This window comes from Mytilus californianus, unplaced genomic scaffold (genome assembly GCF_021869535.1).
Source record: "Mytilus californianus isolate M0D057914Y unplaced genomic scaffold, xbMytCali1.0.p SCAF_9, whole genome shotgun sequence".
NCBI lineage: Eukaryota > Metazoa > Mollusca > Bivalvia > Mytilida > Mytilidae > Mytilus > Mytilus californianus.
The window spans coordinates 57,593,316-57,608,023 of NW_026262745.1; the positions used below are offsets into that span (position 1 = coordinate 57,593,316).

The 14,708-nt window shown below is 32.4% G+C and overlaps 1 protein-coding gene across 1 annotated transcript in view; it reads right to left on the bottom strand.

Annotated features, from left to right (window-relative positions):
- The window catches only part of LOC127715964 (uncharacterized), a 29,551-nt gene extending 17,740 nt beyond the window's left edge, over nt 1–11,811 (bottom strand). The window contains exons 1-6 of the mRNA XM_052222067.1: nt 11,652–11,811; nt 10,961–11,026; nt 9,614–9,823; nt 9,221–9,385; nt 8,170–8,241; nt 3,784–3,880 (exon numbers count right to left, since the gene is read on the bottom strand). Coding sequence (XP_052078027.1) covers nt 3,784–3,880; nt 8,170–8,241; nt 9,221–9,385; nt 9,614–9,779 — 500 coding nt within the window. The 5' untranslated portion in view covers nt 9,780–9,823; nt 10,961–11,026; nt 11,652–11,811. The remainder of the gene's footprint in view (nt 1–3,783; nt 3,881–8,169; nt 8,242–9,220; nt 9,386–9,613; nt 9,824–10,960; nt 11,027–11,651) is intronic.
- Between the last annotated feature and the right edge of the window lie 2,897 nt (nt 11,812–14,708).

Sequence of the window (14,708 nt, forward strand, 5' to 3'; positions counted from 1 at the left end):
TCGTTAAACGAACTGCATTATTGCATTATTGCATTATATAGGGTGTTTAATAATAAGATTCTTATAAACTTACTAAACACAGATACTTGGATTGGAATGATACATGTAGAGCGGTAATGTGAACCCTCTAATGGCTCAGAGTATTTAATCGCACCACACAACAGATTAGAATATTGTCAATAACTTTTTCATTGTCTTTCGATTATCGCATATAGTTCATAGTAATACCAGTCATTTAAAGGGTAAATAAACATTTATACGTATGAAAGAGATCTGTCACGTTTTCGCTAAATTAAGTTGTTCATGGTATGTAAACTAAATGACACGCACTGATTTTACAGTAAGTGTTTGCAACCAACCGGAGATTAGTATGTCACCTGTATATAAAAAAAAGGAGATGTAGTATGATTGCCAATGAGACAACTATCCACCAAAGTTCAAAGTGGATGTAAGAAATTATAGGCAACGACCTTCAACAATGAGAAAAATCCATACCGTATAGTCGGTTACATAAGGCCCCGACATGAAAAATATGAAACAATTCAATTGAGAAAACTAACGGCACTATTTATAACAAAACAATTAACGAAAAATAAACATGACCGACATGAACCATGCAACGACAACCACTGAACTATAGGCTCCTGACTTGGGACAGGCACATAAAGAATGTGGCGGGGTTAAACTAGTTTACTGGCGCCAAACCCTCCCTTAACCTAGGAGTGGTGTAACAGTACAAACAGAACAAACTATAAAAATTATTTGAAAAGGGCGTAACTCATCAGATCGATACAAAGCATGCAGACAGTTCAGGAGCACAGCTTATAATAGGATAATACATTTGTAAAGATGTATATAAACTGTACATTTGTAAAGATGTATATAAACGGTATATTTGTAAAGATGTATATAAACTGTACATTTGTAAAGATGTATATAAACTGTACATGTGTAAAGATGTATATAAACTGTACATTTTTAAAGATGCATATAAACTATATAGTTGAGAATGGAAATAGGGAATATGTCAAAGAGACAACAACCCGACCAAAGAGCAGACAACAGCCGAAGGCCATCAATGGGTCTTCAACGCAGCGAGAAAATCCCGCACCCGGAGGTGGTCCTCAGCTTGCCCCTTAACAAAATTGTGTACTAGTTCAGTGAAAATGGACGTCACACCAAACTCAAAAACATATAAATGAACTAAAATTAAAAAAACATACAAGACTAACAAAGGCCAGAGGCTCCTGACTTAGGACAGGCGCAAAAATGCGGCGGGGTTTAACATGTTTTGTGAGATCTCAACCCTCCCTCTATACCTCTAGCCAATGTAGAATAAAGAAACACATAGCAATACGCACAGTAAAACTCAGTTAAAAAGAAGTACGAGTCCGATGTCAGAATAGGTAACAAAAGAAACTAAGCAAAATGACAATGATACATAAATGAACAAAGGACTACTAGCAGTTACTGACATGCCAGCTCCAGACCTCAATTAAACTGATTGAAAGATTATGTCTTCATCATATGAAAATCAAGTACAATCCCTCCCGTAAGGGGTATAGTATCATACCATCATAAAATATATGAGAAGAACATAACCAGTATCATATAAACTGTACATTTGTAAAGATATATATACATTTTTCTTGTGTAAAGATGTATATAAACTGTACATCTGTTGAGATCCATATAAACTGACTCTACATCTGGTAAAATGTTTATAATACATGTTGTATGTCCATCTTTAAAGATGAATGTAAACTGTACATTTTAAGCGATATATATATCATCTGTGTATGTCTATCATTACAGATATGCAAATATTTTAACAATCTGATAACTAAATAAACAAAACAGTTTAACAAAATGTTTATTAAAATAACCCAGTCATGCTTTCAAACCTGTATAAGCTTATACATGTACATCTTTTTAATGATGACCATAAAGTGAAAATAGCAGTACTACATATATATTACTTGTTTGTCTGATCTGGATAATGGTAATGACTTCCCTTTCTATGCAGAGAAATTTTTACTTTTTTCGTGTAACTTTTTATGATCCTGCGATAATATGTCAGTCTACATTGGAATATATTGCTTGACTCCTATTTGACAGTCATCATTAATGAAACCCGGTTAAGTCGTCTAATTAGTTTCTTCAGTAAAAAAAGAACCATTTGTTTTTTGATTGAACAGGATATTTGCTTACTTTAACAAACATGTGCATTTAAGCAGGGATTTTATTTTGTTCAGCTGTTATCGAATGTTTAATTGTGCATACAGAGCACATGATTCAAAGACAAAGTTACGCTCTCCGTTTCTGTATGTGACAGGCATTTCCATAAATAAAAACATGTTTATATTGTCAAGATGTTCCATCCTATTTACGGTCGTTGAACTATGTGTATTGGGCTAGATGCTACTAAAAATGTGGTTCAATCCACTTGGATTGAAACGTTTTGTTGTATATGATATTTTATATAAATACTAAAACTGAATATACCCTTTAAGGTTTTTAACTCTGTCAAAATAACTACGAGTTTTTCAACTTTGGTATGTCGATACACTTTTATTTAAATTCTAATGAAAATGCAGGAACATAACAGAACTAGGAAAACTAAATATCGCGTTTTCAGTGCATCACAGAAGAGAATAGAAGCTTCTCCCAATTATTTCTTTAATACTAAATTTTAATAACTTTATCTAAATTACAAACTGTTTTTTTAAGTTATACCAGACTTCATTGTTTGACTACCAGGAATGAATGTGTGTCAATCCATATTTAATGGCAATAAAATTCTGCATTAATTCTAAATTTCATTTGGTCAATTTCCTTAATAATAACTTATATATCACACTGACTATTTATAAAAAGCCTAACATCTAATTGAATCTGAAAAAATACATATTAATTTAAGTTACAGGAATTTGTTGATATTTACTTCTATATTAACATGTCTGCATTTTATTCTTTGATGTGGACATAGTACAATATTTCACAACGACACAAACAGAAATGCATTGTTGTACATGACCAAGACCGAAAGCGATATGTGATTTAAGTAGAATAGATATCAATCACAATCAGTTTGTATAAAATGGCACAACGTTTTGTATTTACAAAATGAAAACAACACTTTATTAGATCATACATTCGAAGCACTTTTGTTGATTTACCTTAATCAGGAACACTTTAAGCCGAATATTCAAAAAAAAAGGATGTATAAGAAATGAAACAGTTGAAGAACTATATGACCAAATTTGACCTAAAATGATAGCTATATCAATCAAAGGTAAACTTTGTATGAGGAGAAAATAAAGGTACAAATCTGTTTGCCTGAGGGAAATATAAATGTACAAATCTGTGACAAAGAAATGTTCAATACATTCCGATATATATTACATTGGAGGGAATCCAGTGACTGCTCATGTAAACATTCAAAAACAAATTTTGAAATTGTACATCTATACACAGAGCTGTTAGCTCATTTTCATGGCATAAACTTCACTTTTATGTCATACGTATATTATTGAATGAAAACAACTAACGTCACAAGCTATCAGAACATTAAAATATCTTTAAAGTATTAATACAACTATTATATAGCGAACTGATGGATGAAAATTCTAGTATATAAATTCATACTTCGCACTTACTTAATCTGTTTGACTCATAGCGTTAACTTTAAAAATTTGTGTGTTTTTTTTTTTACATCTATGTTACACTGGTTTATTAATGTGTTTTGGGATATGGCCTTTTCTATATTTATCTAACACTCACTTTACAAGAAGTATAGCCTGCAATATTGTGGAAAGTACTGCAAGCAAAGCAACAATGACCCATATGTAGGGCTTGTCATCTTTGTCATTCTCATCATCTAATAAAGCACAGGGAAATTCATGTTAAAAATATCATTCCAAAAGATACAGTATTCATTTCCAAATCAAATTAAATCAAAGTAAAAACTATTTGTACAATACGTAAAGAAAAAAGTTTATCATCCCCAAGTTTTTGTAAAATGCCTAATGCTACGATAAGTATCGTGAGATAAAGGATCAAACCTTCGCAAAGGTATACATTTGGCCTGTTAGAGATTTCCAATAAAATGACATTACTCGACATAACCAACCTATCTGACCGTATCTCGGCCTATTGCAGTGAAGGACGTTGGAGGGGAGCATGCACTGCACGAATTTTTGGCTCGTTGAATACAATACTTGGTTGGAATAGATGCTATTTAAAAATTAGCACAAACTACTATTTTAATTTTTTACATATTTTTTTATTATATTTGAGATGATTTCTTATACAACAACCTTTAAAAGGAATATATAGGTCAGTAACCGGTAATCAAATGCACCGATCATTACTTCGTCATTTCACTTGACCCATGTATTTATCTCCTAACCGATGAATTCTTAAAGCTTCTAAATCAAAATTAAGTTTAAAAAAATAAAAATAATGGAATCTGAAGCGAGATCATATTCTAATTTTTGATTTAAAAGTTATAAGATTAAACAAGAGTTTCAAACACGCCGGAAAGTAAAAGGTGTGCACGACTTGCTTCTTTTTCTGCATACTTCTATATTTTATTTCAAGATACTTTTTCCAAAAGTAAAATTCAGATCTCTGATGCATTTTTCTGATAGCGCTTTTTCACCTTTCCGTAGAATTTTATCAAATCGAATTTATGAGGACGCTTCCTCAAGAAAAAATATGATTACACTTTACTGAATCAGTTTTTTTTATAGCTTGTCTTTAATTATAATGAAGCATGGATTATAAGAAGATCCCATACAAAAGTATACGTAATTTAACGTCATTGCTCTTAAATTGTTTTTCTAAAATGTATGGCGTTTAACTTATACAAATACGTATGAAAAACGGATATGAACGGAATATTTGCTTGAAGTTTTGTTAAGTAGGATGATAATTTTAGTTTTATGTTCAAAATATAAAACATTGTAAAACGTTAAAACTTATGTACCAAATTAGAGTTTAACCGGATTAATTAGTGCACTGACCATGGCATGGAAATGTGATCATGTATAGGGGCACGGTATCTAAAGGCCACACATTCTTGTTGCAAATGTTTAAATTAATACACGTACATGTATATGTATCTTCCATATTCATATTTGTTTCTTTTGTCGCGCGCTCGCCTCGACAGTATTAAACCCCTCAAAGGTGATCGGGGGAATAGAAATATGGTCACTATATTGGTCTTGTTCCTTTCGGTATAGTTTAATCGTTGCAAAAGTGGAGAGTTTGTTTGATTGTGCAGGATGTACAAGTACTCAGTCCCGTCCGGTCAAAGCAAAGGGGGGACGTTTAATCACTTGCGTCTAGTTGAGAGAATGCCAAGCTCACTGCACGTTTTATTATGCATGAAATATTTGCCACTGGACGTTAAGCAATCAATTATTAATCAATCGATAGTAGCGTAACTTGAATCTTATTTCTGAATCTTGGCAGTCAAAGCCTCGCTTGGTTAAAAGACGTCAATGCCAATAGGGAGTGGACGGTTAATTGTAAATACGAATCGGAAAAAAGGTGTAGGTGATCATACTCTTTATTGGTCACACACTGGCAAAATGATCCTGTCTATGAAAAATCCAGATATCTGCAACTTCATCCTAAAATAAAATTCCTAGTGCGCATTTAATAAGTATATTTCAATAAAACTGCTGATTAAAGATTTAATTTTCAGCATTCAGGTCCTGATAAAAACAAAAATAATTGACAGAATTATATGTATGGGCTCCTCTATAATGCTTTTGTACAGATTTAGGGATATTAAGTTTAAGATACACCTTGTCTTTTAACTTTATACGTTTATATCTTGTCAAAATGTATGGATGATAATAACGGGGTAAACTATGAAGTCTTGCTAATATATCCCAAGGTAGAAGATTACTACATAAAATGTAGGAATGCTAAGTGTCTGTTGAAAACTTTGTCCACCAAAAGTAACAAGTTCGTTTATAAAAAAATCAAGCGTCATATCAGTTTCATAGTTATGACCTCTTGTTTGAATCAGTTTTTTGCGAAGTAAGCTTTGTCTTTTACTTAAAAAAATATATTTGCATCTACCTTGTTCATTTTATGAAAGAAATTTTTCAAGACGTTAATAATGATGAATGATTGAGTAAAGAATAAAGCAGTCAACGTTTTGAACAGTGGTCACTCAGTATACTTTTACTATGATCTATATGGTATACAATTCTCTGTATCTCTCTTGTTTTATGCTAAAACATTTGGTGAGACGGTTGCCTCATTGTGTCAATCAAAGCTATACCACTGCTCGAGCGCTGGAAGTCTTTGGCGCGATCCTCGCCCGTTTCAAATCGAAGATTGGCTGCCTATCTGCCAAGCATGCAATATTTATGATTAAGAGCACTGATTGGTCGGTCCGGGGTCAAATTTATTTGTCCGGGTAGGATGACATGTCTTCCTGCGGTATAGTACAAAGTCTGGTAAATATTCATCTTCTCGTCCTGAATATGGATATGTAAAATACATAAGCAACGAACCTTAAATATATGGTCTTACATCCTTTTAATACTTCAATTGTTTGTTCCACTTTTAACGTCTCCTATACCCCCCCCCCCTTATCACAATCCTGGATCAACGTCTGGCAACGATATCTTATTTTATTATGTTGTCCATGTTAATGATTTATTCAGTACAATGAACCCCTTTTAATTGTTTAACAATGAAATGAATAAAATACTATAAGTAAATTTACTTTAAGAGATACATAAAAAAATTGTCTGGAAATGTCTTATGTATTTTGACTCCGAGATAACATTCCCGTTTAACAAATTAGTACAGAACAATCCCTAATCGAACACACCTTAGTTCTAAAAAAAAACTGTGTATATAGAGATTTTTTTATAAATACATTTTATAATATGTATGTTCTAATGTACTGTATCTGATTAACATAATCAGAGCGAGCGGAGTGAGAAAGATTAGTATGAAAGTGTGAATGATCGTGTTAAACTTTATAATGCCCAAAAGGGCCCTGTGATTAGGAAATACAGAATTTTAATTTGAAAAAAAAAATAAAGTAATAAATGAAATATACTTTTGTTAAGTAATTAAACGGAAGCGATGGTTTTATCTCAATTTTCTCCTTTTATAGAGAGACAGATTCTGACAAACTTGTGTTTTGATATTTGTGAAATTGTCAGAAAAATATCCTTCTAAATATTTTCCCCGCAACAAATATAATAAAAAGAATATTATATAGAAGAACTATAAAGAAAGACAGAAAAAAGGTATAAAGGGGTGTTCACCTGGAAAGAATATTAAAAAATAACTGTCATATTCAAAACCATGAAAGATAACTCAAATCGTACGTATGATAGGTATGGGATACGTGTGTTTATACGTGATCTTATGTCAGTGAAAATAAAGGCGGGAATCTAGAAAACCACGTGATAAATAAAAATGCTAGATTTCTATCATTTTTTGTCATTATAAAATTATATTATGTGGACGAATATTCCAGTGTGTGATTTTGAAAGTCTTGGAATACTTTGTTTGAAATTGAGCAACGTATTTAGTCAAATTCAATGGTTGCCAATAACCAGTCCTTTTAGGTTCGTACGTCGAGTTACGTACGTATGTCATTTTATTGGAAATCTCTAGTAAGACATAACATTAGCTTTATGAAAACACAAAAAATATTAAGAGAAATGATTTTTAATGGATAGATTATCACAAGCGCAGTTATTACACTGAAACATATTTTCACGCTGCGATGTTACGGGTTGTCTACCAGATCTTGGTTTTCATGGAGTAAACGTGGGTGTGTTTTACACACACACAGGCTGGTTACAGTATAGTGATTGCCAATCTGAGACACAATAGCTTTAAAGGACATCCATGTTGACCGCATGCCGATAATTTGCCATCATTGAACCTGCGATATTCGTCTTTTGCATTGTAAATGTATTTCTTTGTCAGAATAATGACTAGATTTTGCGACAATTTGACAAAAATATGATTAAATTACTTAAACAAACATGAATTGATTTGAATAAAACCTTTTTTGATCAAGGTCCAAAAATCAATACTTTACATTCTAAGAGCATATTCAAGACAATTCATTTGAATGGCACGAAGATATATAAAATAACAATGATAAAATGTCGATACCTTTTGATGAATTGTGGTCTCCTGGTGGTGGTCTTCGTGTGGTGGTTGTAGGATCAGGATCAGGGAATGTACCTTAAATATCAGATGAATAACAAAATAATTTGATTACACCCATCATGTCCTCCTTTTATATGAAACTCTGTCGACGGCCCTCTGGGCGTAATAAACTGGACAATAACAAATTACTAATAATAATGTATTTCTTCTGATTATTTGCTTTGCATTATATCTTAACTGGATTAACAAAAGTAATTGTTCTAACCCGCACTCCATTGTAAGGAATATTGTAATGTTCTCCCGTAACATTTCTAATTAATAATGTGTAATATCAAAAATGATATTAAACGCATCAACTATTTTTAATGGAGAATTCAACAAACGTTTTATTTCAAATGCCTGAAACATCGACACATTTTTGGAAGTAAAATGTAGTAACATGCGTGGTAGAAAATACAATTTGTCATACCAGGTAACATCATAAAAGTGATAATTACTTGATACGTGAACATTGAACTTCAACAAAAACAAACGTCAACATACAAAGAAACGGACTGTAGATAATAACTGCCATATTTCTGACTTGATACATGTCATTTCAAGAAAGAATATGGTGGGTTGAACTCGATTTATTGCTTGCTAAATCTCCCTTTTATATGTCAATGTTAAGAATACGGCTAAAAGAACACTTGTTAAAACAGATTTTAATGTTTGACCAAACTTATTACCATCTTAGAGATGTGATTGAACAATAACTTAGCAGGTAAAACCTCTCATAAAATCAAAAGACTACATAAACAACTACTATATGCAATAAAGCTTTGATTTGCTGATTGAATTTTGAAACAAGAATAAGAAATTTACAATTGTTGGAAATCCTTCCACAACATATTTTAGCATGTGTATGTACCCGTTAGTGTGTTTGAAATATACTGACTAGTATTCTGAACCTGAACATTGTATAAACTAACATGACGATTGATTTCTGCTGAATTAGATATTGAAAATTAGAAATTAAAAAAAGTCCATACATGTATACAAAAACCAATCTTACCAAAGCAGTAGGCCGATTTATCAACATTCAACTGTGTCAAATAATAGGTCCTGTAGTTACCACAATTTCTAACTTTAATATCATACTTCTGATCACATTTGCTGTGTAATCCTGATTGACATACTTTTCTGTCAACGGTTTTGTCAGAAACATCTGGTAGGGTTCCTAAAATATAAGAGCTTCAAAGTTGATCCAGCTTAAATCTGAATAGTTATAAGATACCAGTTTGTCATAAAGATTTTAAAATTTTCATAACTTCACATGAAAATAATAATTAAGATGTATTTTAAACTCTCTCTTCGTAATATATAACTACGTCGAAAATAATTTATATAGCTAAAAAAAGTATACACAACGGTCGGCAGACGCAAGTATTGTATCAAAAATATTCACCTTCCATCCAAAGCGGATATAAAGTTCCACACTGCATCATACCAACGCTTTCATTGACTATGTCATTTCCCGTCACACTATCAATTCTGTACCATCCTGTTGTTAATCGACTGTCCTCTATCGCTACGTCACTCGTCTGTAGTGTATAGTTCGATGACCGTTTCATTTCCCCTACGAGTATCCCGTAGTTACTGTTATGACATGGGTCGACTGAAACAATAATATATAACTTTTTTATTCAACTTTTCTAATTCTGAATTATTATGTGAATATAATTGTTCTTTGTTATTAAAGTTGCACAAAAATTGTTTAATTTCAATTTTCTATAATTTTACCTTCATTGACCAAATCTATTATCCTTTTATAATGCATTGCTGTCGCATAGCTCATTGTGATAGTTTGTAAAGTCAGACAAGATAAATTTCAAGCAACATTATTTTTCGATATGCCACAATGACTACCTCACTAACACATAAGCATATTCAATGAATCACGAAATCTTGTTTGACAATGTAATTTGACATATGTTTTTAAAGTTCCAATCAAAATGAAAATACATGTATATACCAAGTTTCCAGTGACTAAAACGTCAATGTAAGAAACCTAAAACTAAGCATTTAATATGGTACATTTCCACATATGCTGTTTTTTTCCATTAAGGAATATATCCCAATCATGCAAAGCTCTGATTCCTTGTCAGACTTCGGATAAAATGTTTGTACTTTTCGGATTTACCAGCTCTTTATTATCAATAATAAACATTGCATTTACTAAGTCAGGAATATCACAATTGTTTTCCGTTCGTTTGGTGTGTTTGAGCTTTTGATTATGCCATTTGATAAGGGTATTTTTGTAATTTTACTTTTTACTGAATTTCAAGTTAGCGATACCAAAAATTCATGGTCAACTACTTTAACTATACTCGATAATACGAGACAGACAAACGGACGGACGGACAATTGAACAACTCACAGACTGAAGAAGGTTAAAGTATAGTATTACACTCTAATCGCTATTGTTTTGTTAATATTCAGTCTTTTTCTTAGGTAGACCTTGATAACTTTATATGTATTTGACAAAACCTTTTGGAATTTGGGATCATAATGAATTTCAACTTCGTATGTTATTGGCCTTTTTTCTTTTTTTATTCGAGCGTCACTAGTAAGGTTTTTGTAGACGAAACGCGTCTGGCTTGCACACTTATAAGCTTGGTATTATTGATTTTTTTCAAAGTATTTGGATTGTACAAAAATTACTTTAATGTGTACACGTATACACATTATTCGTTATATTTATGAAAGAGAGGGAAATTGAACTTATTGGAGCACATAGAAACTTTATACGTACATTCACATCCTGGTGTAAACCCTCCATTATCCGAAGTTTCTCCCACTGGACATTTCACCTCAGTACCTAAGAAAATGAATAATAGCATTATCTAGTCGTTGTACAAGTTACAAATAAATATAGATTTCAGTAGAACTATCAAATTTTGTAATAAATTCAAACAACATTGTACATGTTGTATATGTGGATGGTAGTTGAAGGAGTTTCCTGAATTAAATCGTGCAAGGAATAACGATAAATGTATGCTGAGCTAGCTACTGATTGATTATCAATCTATTGATTCAAATAGCATTGCTGTGTCAGTATGAGTTTTAGCAATACATCGTGTTTTCACATTTACCCGTTACTCATGAAAATGAATCAGCTGTCTCAAATTCCCCGTCGTGACCTTTTATATTGAGTTAATGCAAAGCAGACACCGCTTACTCTGTCGATGCACTCGTTGTTAATTCATACCTTCCTCTAAGGATTCATAACTGCTATGGTATATTTCAAATTGATTACCGAGGTGATACCATCGTTATTAAACAGGTGTCGACTTAAATTATTTCAAAGTCTTCCACGTGTATTGCTTTAATATTTATTTTCTTTTTTATTGTTGTTCGGTGTTCAAAATTTACTGAAAAGAATTTTATTAAAACACTATTTGAACAATAGTTAGATTAAAAGAACTAAAATAACATTATCTCACCGAAACAGTATGCGTGGTAGCATCCACTAGTAGGTTTCAAGTTGTATATGTAAAAATCGTCACAGTTTTTAACCTGGATGTCATAAGAACTAGTACAACATCCTCCATTATAATTTCCTACACATGCCTTTACATTTGCAATTTCACCAGAAGACGGGTAGGAACCTATCAATATAGTATACAACCGTTTGTAGTAAACATGGTAAAGAAAATGATGACTACGTAAAGCAAGCAAAAATATTCAGCAACGGTTTAAAAATTCTGTTTGTGCTTCAAATGTTACTATTTGCATAAAACAGATTCAAATCCACTCGATTACTCATGGGTATTCGTTATATTGCACGGATACATATCAGGTCAAAAAATATTTTATAGTCAATTGGCTTCTAACAGTTTTATTTTCAAAGCCAAAAAAAGAAAACTTCGGCCGTGGCATTGAAAAACAGTTGCATACAACAAACTTAAATGATGTGGCGTTCCTTTAGTAACTTAACCATCTACAATAACGTAGATTTATTGGAGAAAAAAGTGCTTTATCGTTTAAAGATCTTTAATTATCTGTTTTCATTCTCAGGAAGAGAATTATGTGTTTCATTTGATTATTCATGACGATTTTAAAATGCAGCTAGATGTTGACATTTTTTTACATAAAAATATATATTGCGTTTTTATGTGCCAGCTGAGGCCCACCTCCGGGTGCGGGATTTTCAAGCTGCATCTCAAATGGAATATCTCTCAGTATATTTATTTCTAACTCAAATATGAAGAACAATCCCGATCTATCTTTATAGTAAGTCTCAGAGTAAAAGTTACTACATGTAAATAAGTTTGGGGTTAAACAATGAATAAAGGTGGAACAGACCGACGGACTAAATGTAACTAGCCCGCCCTGATAATAGTGGTCGTTTCAAGCATGGGACAACAAACGTAAAGTCCGACTTTTCGAAAACTACTTCTCAATTTCAAGGCCAGTGAAATAACAAGAATACAAAATATTCAAATAATAACAGCGGGTAAGTCACTGAAGAAAATTTGAAACAAAATAAGTCTCTGAAAATGCTTACGCATTAACGGTCTGTAGACAGGAAAGACTAAAACACATTTCAGCAACCCAAACTTTCATACAAAAATTACAGAATAGACAGGTACCAATTATCAAACCATGAAAGTTAATATTCAAGGGGAATAGGTTGATGTCTAGGTAATTTCCTATACAAAGGGGAGTAACAAGGAGTAATTTTAATCACAAAACTTAACTCAGGCCAGGGACAAGGCTTTTATCTGTAATACAATAATTCAGTGAAATACAACTTTTATTAAACAACACACAATTGTTGTAAGACAAAATTATTCAGCTGCGTCTCAAGTACATGTATGATTTTGTAATTCAATGGTATCTAATTCAGCCTTGCTCTATATTTTTCGGACCACATATGTAAATGTTTTTATCTAAAGACTCACACTGCCATTATGCCCAAGGTTTGCATGTAAAACTCGCTTTACGTTTTTATACTTTAAATTTCTGTCTTTAAGTTCAAGTCATAGATTTGAGACACCTACGAAAATGTCAACAAATAACGACCCCCAAGTTTAATCTTTTTCAAGCAATCTATAAATAACTTTAATCTAAACAACTGACAAGCTGAACAGTTTATCGAATCTCGATATTCGCAAACTGACAACTTTTGTTCAGTTCAAAAAACTATTCAAAACCCAGCTCATAATTTAACTCAGTTAACCCGCGAACCAATTCTAAATAAACAAACAACGTCTCAATACGTACATCTTCAACATTTCTGCTTAAATATTCAATGAAAAGCATGACCAAAACTAACCAGTTTTAGTCAATCAAAATATACATCAAATAAGAGGGGGGACTTCTTGCCTAGAAAATGCCAAAGACAAATTGTCTTCAATAAACTAAATGTAACACAATAGCGCGAAATTCCTCACCGAGACCACTTAAAAAAAATCGCGCACATAGTGGAAAGTTCCCTCTTATGACCTGGGAATGATTTCCAGATGACAATCACTGCACGAGCTAAATTCCCTCGGGATTTTGATCGAGCTTTCTGATTGGTTGAGAAGGAGAACATATTTTGAATGCTAATGCGAGATTTGTTACGTCATAAAAAATCTAATGAATGAAAAATTAGTAATAAAATGATAATAATCAATCTTTCTGAGAAAACAATTAAAAATTACTAATTATGAATGAAAAGAATAAATGAACCTAATAATGTGACCCACACACTTTACAATAGCTATAGCTTGTCAACACTGCAGTTGTGAGTTCAAACCAAGCATGTGTCTGGTGCGTTTGAATCCAATCTATATTGACTAGCATTGTCAGTGTTCCTCCCGAAGGTCGGTGTTTCTCAGACACTCCAGCTTCCTCCGGCTATAAACATTGACAGCTTAGATATTACCAACGAGTTGAAACTGGCGTTAAACATCAATAATCCATCAATCAATCAATCAATCAATCAAATTTAAATTAGAAAACAGTACACATCCTTTGGATTTTGTGTACATTTGTCACGTACATTCAGAGAGAGGCACGAATTCTAATAATTACATTGTAATGACGAGATAGAAAATGATTCGTTACCATCGAGAGTATCAACAACCTTCTAGAAAAAGTCATCACTCCTGCGTTGGCATGCAAAATCTTTTATACGGTAATTTTCTGAAAATGTACCTTATAAAATGATGCATTATTCTTACAACAATGGTATAAATCCCTATACTATGATGATCTCGGGTGTATTTTTGCGCCAATTTTTTTATAATTTCTTTTGGCAATGCTTTTCAACTGTTTATTTGATTTACCTTCTATTTTTCTTGATTGGAGCGTTCTGACCACTCTTGTGTAGATGAAGGTAGCGTGTAGTGTATAAAATCATAAGCCTGGTTCCTGATGAGTATTCAAAACCACTGGGTCGAAGTCACTGCTGTTGGACTAGGGTATCAACTGACAAGTTGTTAACACTCAAGAAAATGTGTCGATCTGAATTATTATTTTACGGTCATTTTCTGTAAATTTTATCTTTAGTT